This window comes from Balaenoptera ricei, chromosome 9 (assembly GCF_028023285.1).
Source record: "Balaenoptera ricei isolate mBalRic1 chromosome 9, mBalRic1.hap2, whole genome shotgun sequence".
In the NCBI taxonomy this organism is placed as follows: domain Eukaryota; kingdom Metazoa; phylum Chordata; class Mammalia; order Artiodactyla; family Balaenopteridae; genus Balaenoptera; species Balaenoptera ricei.
The window spans coordinates 96,545,992-96,561,119 of NC_082647.1; the positions used below are offsets into that span (position 1 = coordinate 96,545,992).

The 15,128-nt window shown below is 44.1% G+C and overlaps 1 protein-coding gene across 1 annotated transcript in view; it reads left to right on the forward strand.

The window, feature by feature from the left end:
- The first annotated feature begins 7,168 nt into the window (after positions 1–7,168).
- Positions 7,169–15,128, forward strand: part of CDHR3 (cadherin related family member 3) — an 89,922-nt gene continuing 81,962 nt past the window's right edge. Inside the window, exon 1 of the mRNA XM_059932536.1 lies at positions 7,169–7,228. Within this exon, the coding sequence (XP_059788519.1) occupies position 7,228 (1 nt within the window). The 5' untranslated portion in view covers positions 7,169–7,227. The remainder of the gene's footprint in view (positions 7,229–15,128) is intronic.

The following is a 15,128-nucleotide window of genomic DNA, read 5'->3' on the forward strand; positions in this document are numbered from 1 at the left end:
TCTTGAGGGAAAAAAACGGAGCTGGAGGAATCAGGGTCCCAGACTTCAGACTGTACTACAAAGCTACAGTAATCAAGACAATATGGTACTGGCACAAAAACAGAAATAATAGATCAATGGAACAGGATAGAAAGCCCAGAGATAAACCCACACACCTATGGTCAACTAATCTACGAAAAAGGAGGCAAGGATATACAATGGAGAAAAGACAGTCTCTTCAATAAGTGGTGCTGGGAGAACTGGACAGCTACACGTAAAAGAATGAAATTAGAATACTCCCTAACACCATACACAAAAATAAACTCAAAATGGATTAGAGACCTAAATGTAAGACCAGACATTATAAAACTCTTAGAGGAAAACATAGGAAGAACACTCTTTGACATAAATCACAGCTAGATCTTTTTTGATCCACCTCCTAGAGTAATGGAAATAAAAACAAAAATAAACAAATGGGACCTAATGAAACTTAAAAGTTTTTGCACAGCAAAGGAAACTACAAACAAGATGAAAAGACAACCCTCAGAATGGGAGAAAATATTTGCAAACGAATCAATGGACAAAGGATTAATCTCCAAAATATATAAACAGCTCATGCAGCTCAATATTAAAAAAACAAACAACCCAATCCAAAAATGGGCAGAAGACCTAAATAGACATTTCTCCAGAGAAGACATACAGATGGCCAAGAAGCACATGAAAAGCTGCTCAACATCACTAATTATTAGAGAAATGCAAATCAAAACTAAAATGAGGTGATAACCTCACAGCAGTCAGAATGGCCATCATCAGAAAATCTACAAACAACAAATGCTGGAGAGGGTGTGGAGAAAACAGAACCCTCTTGCACTGTTGGTGGGAATGTAAATTGATACAGCCACTATGGAGAACAGTATGGAGGTTCCTTAAAAAACTAAAAATAGAATTACCATATGACCCAGCAATCCGCATATACCCAGAGAAAACCATAATTCAAAAAGACACATGCACTCCAGTGTTCATTGCAGCACTATTTACAATAGCCAGGACATGGAAGCAACCTAAATGCCCATTGACAGACGAATGGATAAAGAAGATGTGGTACATATATACAATGGAATATTACTCAGCCATAAAAAGGAATGAAATTGGGTCATTTGTAGAGACGTGGATGGATCTAGAGACTGTCATACAGAGTGAAGTAAGTCAGAAAGAGAAAAACAAATATCGTATATTAATGCATATATTTGGAACCTAGAAAAATGGTATAGATGAACTGGTCTGCAGGGCAGAAATTGAGACACAGATGCAGAGAACAAACGTGTGGACACCAAGGGGGGAAAGTGGCAGGGGTGGTGGTGGTGGTATGATGAATTGGGAGATTGGGTTTGACATATATACACTATTATGTATAAAATCAATAACTAATAGGAAACTGCTGTATAAAAAATAAATAAAATAAAATTCAAAAAAAAAAGACTATGCTACTGGCACAAAAACAGAAATATAGATCAATGGAACAGAATAGAAAGCCCAGAGATAAACCCACGCACATATGGTCACCTTATCTTTGAAAAAGGACGCAAGAATATACAATGGAGAAAAGACAGCCTCTTCAATAAGTGGTGCTGGGAAAACTGGACAGCTACATGTAAAAGAATGAAATGAGAACACTCCCTAACACTATACACAAAAATAAACTCAAAATGGATTAAAGACCTAAATGTAAGGCCAGACACTATAAAACTCTTAGAGGAAAACATAGGCAGAACACCCTATGACATAAATCACAGCAAGATGCTTTTTGACCCACCTCCTAGAGAAATGGAAATAAAAACAAAAATAAACAAATGAGACCTAATGAAAATTAAAAGCTTTTACACAGCAAAGGAAAACATAAACAAGATGAAAAGACAACCCTCAGTGGACTTCCCTGGTGGTGCAGTGGTTAAGAATCCGCCTGCCAGTGCGGGGGACACGGGTTCAAGCCCTGATCTGGGAAGACCCCACATGCCGTGGAGCAACTAAGCCCCTGTGCCACAACTACTGAGCCTGTGCTCTAGAGCCCATGAGCCACAACTACTGAGCCTGCGTGCCACAACTACTGAAGCCTGTGTGCCTAGAGCCCGTACTCTGCAACAAAGAGAAGCCACTGCAATGAGAAGCCTGCACACCACAACCAAGAACAGCCCCCTCTTGCAGCAAGAGAAAGCCCACACGCAGCAACGAAGACCCAATGCAGCCAAAAATAAATAAATAAAATAAATAAATTTATTTTTTAAAAAAAGACAACCCTCAGAATGGGAGAAAATATTTGCAAATGAAGCAACTGACAAAGGATTAATCTCCAAAACTTACAAGCAGCTCATGCAGCTCAATATCAAAAAAACAAACAACCCAATCCAAAAATGGGCAGAAGACCTAAATAGACATTTCTCCAAAGAAGATATACAGATTGCCAACAAACACATGAAAGGATGCTCAACATCACTAATCATTAGAGAAATGCAAATCAAAACTACCTTGAGGTATCACCTCACACCGGTCAGAATGGCCATCATCAAAAAATCTACAAACAATAAATGCTGGAGAGGGTGTGGTGAAAAGGGAACCCTCTTGCACTGTTGGTGGGAATGTAAATTGATACAGCCACTATGGAGAACAGTATGGAGGTTCCTTGAAAAACTAAAAATAGAACTACCATACGACCCAGCAATCCGACTACTGGCATATACCCTGAGAAAACCATAATTCAAAAAGAGTCATGTACCACAATGTTCATTGCAGTTCTATTTGCAATAGCCAGGAAGCAGAAGCAACCTAAGTGTCCATTCACAGATGAATGGATAAAGAAGATGTGGCACATATATACAATAGAATATTACTCAGCCATAAAAAGAAACAAAATTGAGTTATTTGTAGTGAGGTGGATGGACCTAGAGTCTGTCAAACAGAGTGAAGTAAGTCAGAAAGAGAAAAACAAATACCGTATGCTAACACACATATATGGAATCTAAAAAGAAAGTTCTGAAGAACCTAGGGGCAAGACAGGAATAAAGATGCAGACGTAGAGCATGGACTTGAGGACACGGGGAGGGGGAAGGGTAAACTGGGATGAAGTGAGAGAGTGGCATGGGCATATATACACTACCAAATGTAAAATAGATAGCTAGTGGGAAGCAGCCGCATAGCACAGGGAGATCAGCTCCGTGCTTTGTGGCCACCTAGAGGGGTAGGATAGGGAGGATGGGAGGGAGACGCAAGAGGGAGGAGATATGGGGATATATGTATACATATAGCTGATTCACTTTGTTATACAGCAGAAACTAACACACCATTATAAAGCAATTATACTCCAATAAAGATGTTATATATATATATACATACCTCTTCTACCTGACAGGGGAAGGTCAAGAAACAAGAGCAGAAGTAGCTTATAGATTTAGCTACTGTTACTGCAGAAAGAAAGAGGACATCCTTGAGAAAGCAGACTAGTGGCTTTAGGTGGGTGAGGGTGGGAAGGTTTATAACTTGGTGCACCTGGAAGGGTCTGAGAGATTCAGAAGCAAGGGGACTCAAAGTGCAAGGGAAGGCCAGACCAATGACTCTCTTCACGTATTTCACTATTCTATCTAGAACTCTCCTAATTTCTTTGCCCCACTCCTCACTGAGTTTAATATGCTATACATGGTAAATACTAACTCAATATTAATTTTAATTCTGTTGCTGTTCCTTTGCCTCTGCCTAGCTCTTACTCTGTACATTTTGTAAAGGGAAAAGGGATTTTTAAAAATTCTGGAGCCATTTCCATGGTTCCTACCGTAGGTAAGGGAGCGATGCTCACCAGTACTAGGGTGTGGTGTACCTGACATTTTATCTGGGAGGGTGGGGGGAACTAGGCAGAGGGAGACTGGTTTATCGGCTTAAGGAGTTAAGACTCCCGTGGGGCACTAGATGGCAACATTTCTCCAAATCTAAACTCAGCAAAGATGAGGACCTGAAGGTCAACCCTCACAGCTGCCAGTCCCAACACACTCTATGAAACCTGAACTTGTGGATGAGAAGACTAAAGCCATATGCAGTGGGAGTTCATCTCTTAGAGTCTGTGGTCCACAGAAAGGGCTCAGTGGTGTTAGCTATTACTGCTACTACCACGACCACCACCATCACCACCATCACCACCACCACCACCACCTCCATCACCACCACCATCACCACCACCACCTCCATCACCGCCATCACCACCTCCATCACCACCACCACCACCTCCATCACCGCCATCACCACCTCCATCACCACCACCACCACCTCCATCACCGCCATCACCACCTCCATCACCACCACCTCCACCACCATCACCGCCATCACCACCACCACCACCATCACTACCATCACCACTACCACCATCACTACCATCACCACCACCACTACTAATTGAGTCACACGTGTTATTTTTGTTGGTGCTGGAGATTAAAACTTTATTCAAAGCAATTCTGGGAGGAGTGATCTAGTTAGAGATACCTGTCTTTCCTTCTTCTTCTTCTTCTTTTTTTTTTTTTTGCAAATATATGCTACAACCTGATTAGCAAACTGCTGCCTGCTGCCTGGTAAAGAAACTTAGGAGAATTGCTTTAATGAATGATTTGTATTTGACATATCAGTTTTTGGCTAGACAAATAGTTGCTTCTTATCTACTTAAGCAATATTTGAAAACAGCGTGTCCTTCCATGTGGACTGAAAGTGTCCTCCCAAGTTTTGTTTGCATTATCTATTTACTTAGCACACTCTGTTTAGCAACCACCTCCACCCCCGGGCCCTGCCAGTTTAATCAGCAACAGGTCACTGTATCTCAGTATTTCTGTTGAGGCACACGAGCTGACCCATGAAGAGTCAAAACATATCACCTGGCATAGAAACTTCATTTGCTGAACTTCTCATACAGTTGGACTGGTCAGATGAACTATTTCTTAGGAACCAGAAGTTGAACCTAGGTGAGCTTATGTAAAAGACTGGGAATCCAGGTGTTCAAGAGGGTGAGAATGGCAAGGGGAGAGGGTGGCAAGGCAGAGTTACACGACCCAAAGTTGACAGCCAGTCACTTGTTTTAAACTATCCCTTTTGTGCCTTAAAGCCCCAGTGCCCCATAGCTGCCACCTGACAACTGTAGATTTTTTGCAAAGGTCCATTAATGTGTTTAATCAACACTTAAAGATTAACTTCTAACATATGCCCATGTGGTTCCAAGCTCTAGGTTTTCAGCAGTGAGCAAGTTATGGCGCTTACATACTGGAGGAGGAGAAAAACAAAAACAAATAAACACGTCGCTAAATATCTTATAATTCAGGTTTGATAAGTGCCAATGAGAAGAATGAGGCAGGATTTGTAGTGACAGATAGCATGTGTGAGAGAGTGTGTGTGTTTCCACTGGCTGATTGGGTTAGATTCATCAAGGAAAGCTGCTGGAAAGGGCTGACATTTAAACAGACAGACCTGAATGAAACAAGGGGTGAGTCATGTGAGAGGCCCTGAGCTAAAAGGAAATCACGTCTCCATTATTATCAACTGGCCTGAGTCAATTGGGTCAGGATGCACAGCTCTTAGGCCTTACTAGTTGATAACAGCTGTAAAAAGAAGACTGAGGTATATAAGGGTAAACTATTTACCCTACAACTTAGCTCCCAGTTTGGAAAGGAAGCAAATCTTCTACAAAATTTGGTCATACATACAGAAATTTATTAAGCATTTTTAAAAATCTTTATTGGAGTATAACTGCTTTACAATGTTGTGTTAGTTTCTGCTGTATAACAAAGTGAATCAGCTATACGCATACATATATCCCCATATCCCCTCCCTCTTGCGTCTCCCTCCCACCCTCCCTATCCCACCCCTCTAGGTGGACACAAAGCACCGAACTGATCTCCCTGTGCTATGCAGCTGCTTCCCACTAGCTGTCTATTTTACATTTGGTAGTGTATATATGTCAATACTACTACTATTAACAGGTTCAAGTAGTTTATACAAACCATTTCATAAGCTCAGGGGAGACCCAGCACTCTGTCCTTCTAGGATCTCTTACTGTTGCCTTGTGTGAGAGGGTCACTTGAGGCAGAGGCAAAAACTCACCAGAGGCAGGATTCTATTACACTGAGACTCAGCAGCAGGAGACCAGAGCTCCTCCTCGCCAAGGCTCAGAAGCTGGACGTCCCAGGATCAAGCCTCAGGGGCTGTCCCTAAGGGTACACATTTGTAATGGTTAATTTTATTTGTCATCTTGGCTGGGCTATGGCGCCCAGCTGCTTGGTCAAACACCAATATGGATGTTCCTGTGAAGGTATTTTTTGACGTGATTAACACTTAAATTAGTAAACTTTGAGTAAAGCAGATTACCCTCTGTGGTGGGTGTGGGCCTCATCCAATCAGTTGAAGGCTGTAAGAGCAAAGACTGAGATCTGCATTGGGGAAGGAATTCTGATTCCAGACAACAACACAGAGATTCTGCCTGAGTGTCCAGCCCTCGGACTCATCAGTTAAGAGTTGCAACAATAACTCTTAGCTGAATTACCAGTCTGCCGGCATGTCCTCTGGACTTTGGACTTGTTACCCCCAGAATTATGAGCCAACTCCTTAAAATAAATCTCAATCTCTTTCTTTCTCTGTCTATATGATCTATCTATCTAGATAGATAGATTAGATAGATAGATAGATAGGTAGATAGATAGATAGATAGATAGATCTCCTATTCTGTTTCTCTGGAGAGCCCTGACTAATACAGATTTTGGTATTGGGAAGTGGGGTAACAAAGACCTAAAAATGTGGAAGTGACTTTGGAATTGGGTAAAGGTGGAGGCTGGACAAATTTGAAGTGCATGATACAAAAAGCCGAGATTGCCTTGAAGAGATTGTTGGTAGAAATAAGGACGTTAAAGGAGATTCTGGTGAGAGCTCAGAAAGGAAAGAGAAGAGCTGTAGAGAAAGTTTCTGTTGTCTTAGAAAATACATACGTTATCATGAACAGAACATTGCTAGAAATATGAATGTTAATGATGTTTCTGTTAAGGTCTCAGACAGAATTTTGGACACGGACACAGATAAGCATTGAGGGAAGACACTGTGAAGAGACACAGGGAGAAGACAGCCTTCTACAAGCCAAGGAGAGGCCTGGAACAGATCTCTTCCTCACAGTCCTCAGAAGGAACCAACCCTGCCAACTTCTTGATTTTGGACTCCTAGCTTCCAGAACTGTGTGACAGTAAGTATCTATCGTTGAAGCTGCCCAGGCTGTGGTGCTTTGTTCTGGCAGCCGCGGAACGCTAATGCAGTGCTATCAGCCTCAGTGGTTTCCTCTTTCCTATTTGTCACCAGTCAGCTTCTCTGGAGCAGGTGCTGAGACAGAGTTTAGGGTGCAAAATATTTATTAGGCATCAAACCCTATAAAAGGAAGGGGAAGAATCCATCATCAAAAATGAATGCAGGGACTTCCCTGGTGGTCCAGGGGTTAGGACTCTGCAGTTCCACTGCAGGGGGCGTGGGTTTGATCCTTGGTCAGGGAACTAAGATCTTACATGCTGTGCGGCACGGCCAAAAAAAAAAAAAAAGAAATGAATGCAAATGACATGAAACCAGTTAACATATATGGCCAGCTAGTTCTGCTTTAAAAAAAAGTTCAAAATAATTGAATATCAGAGTATAGATGACCTTTAAGCTTCACTGATACCTGTTACACTTGTTTTCTCTTACTAGTTTATCAAAAGTATGATGTAATTAGGTGTTTATTTCCAAATTGATGGAGCTTTATAAGCTATAAATCAAAAGGAATTATTAATGCTAATAACTTAATATACTATGGATCTAATAAAATAATAGTTATTATTAATTATTTATTAATAATAACTGCTCTGTTTGAACCTGCTTCAGTTAGAAGAATTTAAGCTGAGTAAAACTTAAGATAAAATTTTTAAAAAGGTGAGGAAGGAATCGAGATTGGGCAGAGTGAAAAGTTGAACAATAATGCACATCCCAGGAGGCCTCAACCAACCCAATGTTGAGTCTGGACTGAATATTGCCCATCAGGGCCATCTTGCACTGGGTTAAAACAACTGGGGCTTTATCCCCACCTGGCACAGTCACTGGATCAGGGCTGCCCCAGGAAGGGTGGCCTTGGGCGAAGAGGCTCTCTCCAAGTGAAGGTATGGGTCTGCTGACCACACCGCTTGCAACCTGGCACCAAGCCCTCCCTGGGCCGCACATCTCTGTAGCTATGAGCCACACTGCTCACGGAACAGGGAAGAATGGCACGTGGCTAAGTATTTTAGTCAATCCACGCATCTTGAATGCCTTTAATTTTACCAACGGGCGTCCATTTCTAATGTTCATCTTACTTATTAACAACAAACTAATTTCAGCAATAAAAATCCATTTCTGACATTCACTATGCTAATGAACAAAGCCTGTGGTATTCGGTGAGATGTGGATCATGCAAGCACTCGAGGTGGTGGCTACATCCGCTCGAGGAATGTAGCTTTTCTGATAAAATCCTAGATGACTATCCTGGAGTGGGATTTTCCATTAGAGCGACTGATGGTCCTTGGAGTAAAAGCTTAAAGCTTAAACAAACCAGCACACACATAATATGAGCAACCCTACCTTGCTGAAGTATTTCAAAATAAATCACAGACATCCCGACAACTCTCTTTTCAATATGCTTGTCTTTGGGGTCTTAGACATCTACTCCTTCTTCTTGTCCAATCACACTGTCTTAGGGACTATTTAGTCGCAAGGAACAGAAACTCCTCAAACTAGTTGAATTTAACGAGGGTTACTCTCAGGACACAAGGATTCGACACACAACCTCCAGACACTGAGGCTGGCAATGAAGACTCTCTGGATCCCTCGGAGTAGAGCTGGGTGCTGGGATCTCGAGCTCTTCCTGCCTTTCTCCTGGGGCCTCAGGCTCTCCTCTACTTTTCTCTGTGTGTCAGTTCCTATCTCCAGCTTCTCTCTGCCTTTCCACTTACTCATTGGCACACTTCCTCTGTCTTGATTCGACATAACCACCGTCACTGGACCATCTCCATGTCTCTTAGGTCAGTGTCTTGAGAAGAAAAAACGAAAGAGAAAATATGACAGGCCCAGCCCTGCCAATAGCCTAGCGTCCCTTGAGTTGGTTGAACACCGTGGTCCAGTCCCCTGTGGCCAGGAGTGAGGTATGAGCAAGGCGAATGGTTTCCTCCTTCTAGGGGCCACGGGAGGACAAATTCCCCAGGAAGAGGATGGAGATGGGGAGACTCTGACCAGCATCTCTGGCATGTCCACCCCAGTCCTACTTACACCTCTGTGTGTGTGTGTGTGTGTGTGTACCTGCACAAACACACACAGGTACACACAGGCACACCACATGTAATTGATTAAGCCAATCCAAGACTTACTGCCAAAGGCCATGTATTCAAATTACAATATTCAACTACACACATATATATGTGTCTTCCTCGATCTGGTTCATAAAGGAATGTCTTCTGGTTATCTTTCTCTGAAACCTCCTCTGCTACAAATGCCACCTTCCCGGCTGTAACCCAAGGGGGTCTGAATTGACTTTTCCTCAGTGACAGCCACTTCCACCTACTCTGGGTGATGCCATGGCTAGAATGGTGCAGTGTGTCCCTCACAGACACACATCGTCAAAGGCTATGAGTCCAATAGCTCATGACCAACCCTATTCTATAGTAGACTCTCCAAGGAAACTCTGGCTTTGGCCCCAGCTCTCACTGGACCTCAGGACAAGCTACCAATCCTGGGAACTGATTCACGAAAGCAGAGCTGTCCTCTAGCCTGGGGACATAGAAGCCTCAACTTGTTCTCTGTTTCCTTTCATGCTTGTTTGCATCATTCGGAATTTCCCAGGGACACCAGTGTGTCAACTAATCATATCAACCAGGCATCCTTAAGCAGGCAAAGCAATGATGCAAAGAGAGCCCTGGGTCCAGCTTGGCGGAACCACTCACTTCTGCCAAAGGCAGAGACAGGGCAGCCCCTGACCAGGCCCAGCGGGCTCCCTCATTCCCCATGCCCTTCCCCGCTTTGACTCATATCCCCTTACTGGGGCCAGAGCCTTTATCCCCATTCACAGGAAATGCAGAAAAAGTAGAGACATCTCAGGCAGAAAGGACCCTGCCAAAGCGAAGACCTCAGAAACACTTAAAGAGGAAAGGCTGCTGTTCCTTCCCAGACCCCCTTGCTAGGGAAGGAATAGGGAAGACCCGAGTAAAAACCTATATTTGCCTGGTCCGCCTTCCCCCTCCCCTCTCAAGTTCATATGGCTGGAGAACTCACTGGCTTCCAGGAATAATTAGGTAAGTGTTTGTTGGAATATTCTCTCCTGGAAGCCTGTTGGAGAAACTTCCAAAACTGAGGGCAACTGAATGAAAGCTTTCTTCTTTTCAGTTTTACCTGAGTCTAGCTGCCCTGGCAAGTGCCAAGGGGTCCAGACCTGTGTGGTGGGGCCCCTTGCCATGAAGCCCGGGAGAGGGTAGGGCCTCTGGGCCCTCAGGCAGCTGCCCCAGGTGTCTGTCTAGGTTTGTGGGTGGTTCCATGTGCCAGCTTTGCCATAGAGCCTCTCACTGGGAAAGGGGCCCTACTGGTCTTGGATCAGCCATTGCCTTTAGGGGGCCTCTCGCTGCAGAGACACTAGTCCTGGCTGACTCAGTCATCTGCCTTCACAACCCCCCTTCCCAGGCCTTTGCCGAGGGATCCACGAAGGGTTAGGGCTCTTCTTCTCTCCCCAGACAAAGCCCCCAAGTGTTCATTCATCCTGCCCTTTTTTCCCACGGGCAAGCTGGCTGGTTCACTGGCAGGTGCTGATGCCCATTAGGGAGGTCCCTGAGCTGAAAACACTGAAGAGCCTGTCCCCCCTGAGAGCCAGCACCCAGATGCCAGAAACACTTTCCTTCCTGACAAAGCCCGCCAGCCCCGGTTCAGTTACTGACAGTGGGACTTCTTGCTACAGTAGCAAGAGCAAACAACAAACAAACAAAAGAAAGAACCAAACCAAACCAGATTTGTAGATTCTTCCTGTATATCCCTTCCACACAGTTACTTTTCTTTCCCACGACTACAGGGGTAGGAATAAGACAGATGAGGTGATGGAGGTGGGCACCATTCTATTTGAGGACACGTGCGCTGTTTGTGTATGTGGGTGTTCTCTATAGTCCAATAATAGGGGACAAACAGGCTACCAGGGCTGTGATCTGGAACCCAGACTCTGGAGCCCAGTTGCCTGGGTTTGGATCCTGGCTCCATCACTTCCTGGATTTGTAACATTGGGTTAGTTACTGAACTTGTCTGTGCCTTGGTTTCCCCATGGAGTAAAATGGGGGATAATATTAGTACAGCTGTCCCCTGGTGGTGTTGTGGGTACTAAACAAGTTAATACATAGTAAGCGTGCCCAGCAGTGTCTGGCAAAGAACGCACTATATGACTGCTCGCTCTTGTCATAGAGATAGCTATGATGTGAGATTTGTCTTTCCATCACTATAAACTTGGTTATCACAGCTTATACCATAATTGGGGAGCAAGTCTCATTTATAATTTATTTATAATGAATACCTGGCTACTTCCAGAAAAGATTTAAAGTGGCTGAACAATGACAGTAACTGGAAAATCTGTCAGTGAAGGTCTTGTTTGTAGTAATTTTGTAAAGGATAGGAATTTTTAACCTGAGGGAAAAACTTCTTCCTTCCTTCCTTCCTCCCTTCCTTCCTCCCTCCCTTCCTTCCTTCCTTCCTTCCTTCCTTCCTTCCTTCTTTCCTTCCTTCCTTCCCTTCATTTATGATGGTGTTGTAGTGGAAAGCATCCTAACCTGTAAATGGGGAGACCTTCGTAAAAATCATGGGAATGATGTAGTACTCAGTGACTCTCTGTGGGATGCAATAATACCATGTTTGAGCAGCTGCAATGTGCCAGGACTGGATGCTTCACAGATGCTCCCTTTGATTCTCATAATCAGCTCTGTGATGGAGAAGGTACTATTATTTCTGCCTTGCAGATGAGGAAGCAGAGTCAGGGGGTTTAAGTGACCTGCCCAGTCACAGAGCAGGTAACTGGAGGAGCAGGGTTCCCCCCACCCCAATCCTCACATACATCATTCACTTGTACCCTGAATAGTTTCTGTTATGGGTTGAGTTGTGTTCCTCCAAAAGATGTGCTGAAGTGCTAACCGCCAGTACCTCCGAAAGTGACTGTATTAATAATATTAGTCAAGGTTCCTTAGAGAAAGAAGACTATCTATCTATCTATCTAGAGATTTATTGTAAGGAATTGGCTCATGTGATTGTGGAAGCTTGGCAATTCCAATATCTGCAAAATATGCTGGCAAGATGGGTACTTAGAGAGGTTTCAGTCTGAGTCCAAAGGCAGTCTGTCTGCTACCGGAATCCCTTCTTGTTAGGAGGAGGTCAGCCTTTGCTCTATGTAGGCCTTCAACTGACTGGATGAGGCCCACTCATGTTATGAAGGGTAATGTGCTTTACTAGAAGCTTATGGATTTAAATGTTAATCTCATTTAAAAAATACCTTCACAGAAACATCTGACTAATGTTTGACCAAATATCTGAGTGCCATAGCCTAGTCAAACTGAGACATAAAATTAACTATCACAGTGACCTTATTTGCAGATGTAATTAGTTAAAATGCAGTCCTAGGATAGACTTCAATCCAATATGACTGGTGTTCTTATAAAAAGGAAAACTTGGACACAGAGACAGACAGGCACACAGAGAAAATGCCATGGGAAGATGAAGGCAGAGATTAGGGTGCCAACAAACCACCAGGAGCTAGGAAGAGGCATGGAACAGATTCTTCTTCAGAGCCTTCAAAAGGAACCAATTTGCTGACATCTTGATCTCAGACTCCTAGCCTCCAGGACTGGGAGACAAATTTCTGTTGTTTAAGCCACCCATCTTGTGATACTTCTTCACGGCAGCCCTAGCTTCCCATAATCCAAACAGTGCAGAAATAGAGAACAAAGATACCAACTCCTCGGCTTCAGAATCCATTATCCAACTATGGACGGAAGAAAAATCTGAAATAAGATGTGAGCAGGCAGCACCCATTTCTCCCTGCTTTCTCTCCATCCACATCCTCCCCCACTTCCAAGCCAACAGATAAAGCCCTCAACCCGAATAGAGAGAGGACAGTTGAAGAGGAAATAAGAGAGTTAGACGCTGTGTGGAAGTTGTGCATCTTTTCAGTCCTCCCTACACGAGCCAGCTCACAGATGTGGGTGTGTCTGTTGAAGATACACAAGGGATTCCTTCTAAGCTTGGAGATCTGAGAATGGAAAGGACCTGTGCTCCGTATGATGGATGACGTGCAGGGCAACTGTAAGCTTGCTCCATTGTTGTGTATCAACCATGGGGTAGAAATGGCAGCATGCCATACAGGGCCAGAGGCTATCCTGAGTTCCCTGTATTCCTAAAGGGGTGTGGGTGGCCATCAGAAAATACCCAAGACTCTTGAGTGAGACACAAGAGAGAGCAGGCCCATGGCGCCTTGAGACCAGAACGAGGGGACACTACATCAGAAGGGTGCAGCCCATGGGCAGGACTGTGGGAGATCCGGGAGGATGTTTAGGCGGGATGGGGCGCATCTGAAGCAGCAGGCCATCAGAGCACCAAAAAGTAGGTGTCTAGCCACCACCCCCCTCCCAAGCCCTCAGCACCATGTTGGCAAATGTGAAAGCAGCCAGACATTAGTGTCAGCTTCAGGGATAAGGAGAAAGAGGGAGAAGAAAATCTTGATTGTGAATTGGCTATAAAACCAGACTGGAGGCTTCCCTGGTGGCACAGTGGTTAAGAATCCGCCTGCCAATGCAGGGGACACGGGTTCGAGCCCTGGTCCGGGAAGATCCCACATGACTCGGAGCAACTAAACCCGTGAGCCACAACTACTGAGCCTGCGCTCTACAGCCCACGAGCCACAACTACTGAAGCCCATGTGCCACAACTACTGAGCCTGTGCTCTACAGCCCGCAAGCCACAGCTACTGAAGCCCACCCACCTAGAGCCCGAGCTCCGCAACAAGAGAAGCCACCGCAATGAGAAGCCCGCGCACCGCAACGAAGAGTAGCCCCTGCTCACCACAACTAGAGAAAGCCCGTGCTGAGCAATGAAGACCCAATGCAGCCAAAAAATAAATAATAAATAAATAAATAAATTTATATATATTAAAAAAACAGACTGGCTAGGAAGGCATTGAATTTGGCTGTGTGTATCTGAAAATAGCTAGATTAAAATTTCTGTATCAGTTTAAATGAGAATCAGATGGAAAGTCTCCTTTCCTGGTCATACCTTCATACACGTGCAGATTTGTGTATATACATACACATTTGGCATCTGTTGGCAGAATCTGCTGTTTCTCCCTGACCACCATCTTCTGAATCAGAGCTCCCCAAGGCTGCGGACTTTAGGTAAGTCACCCCTTATGTTGTGCCCTGGGGACGTCTGTGATGGCAGTGATGGTCATGTCCAGATGGCTACTGACCATCCATTCCCATGCCTCAGGCCCTTCCTCAGGGCTGTTTATCCACGAATTTTTTTTTTTTTAATCTATTAAGCAGCCATTTTGCCTATGAATCCTCCACAGCCAGATGTTTGTGACATGATCTCTGTATTCTCACATTATCTGTTGAGAGACAGAGGCAGCAGCTTGAAAGGTTTAACTGGTAAGTTCTAAGTGGTGGTCCATAAAGTCATCAGAACGGAAGGCGTTATCTGCATGTGAACGTGCTTTCTACGAAGTAACATACACATATTAGTAACATTCACATATTTCCTGCTGCTGCTGTGCTCCTCCTCCTATTATTATCACATTTGTAGAGTAGGAGAAAGATAGCAGGGCTGAGAACCCAGAGGCCTGGCATCCATTCCCAGACCTCTACTGACTGGCTTTGGGAACCAGGGCAAGTCATCTAAAGTTTTTTCTTATCTAGGAAATGCAAAGCTTGTATAACTCACACAGGACTCAACCAGAAGATCCTTATGGCCCTTTCAAGCTCTAAAACTCTATAGTTTTACACAGTTCTTACATTTTCTAGTTGTTTGAGGGAACCTCATGAATATAATCAAATGGATGTCCAGAAAACTTAATGATCTCTTAG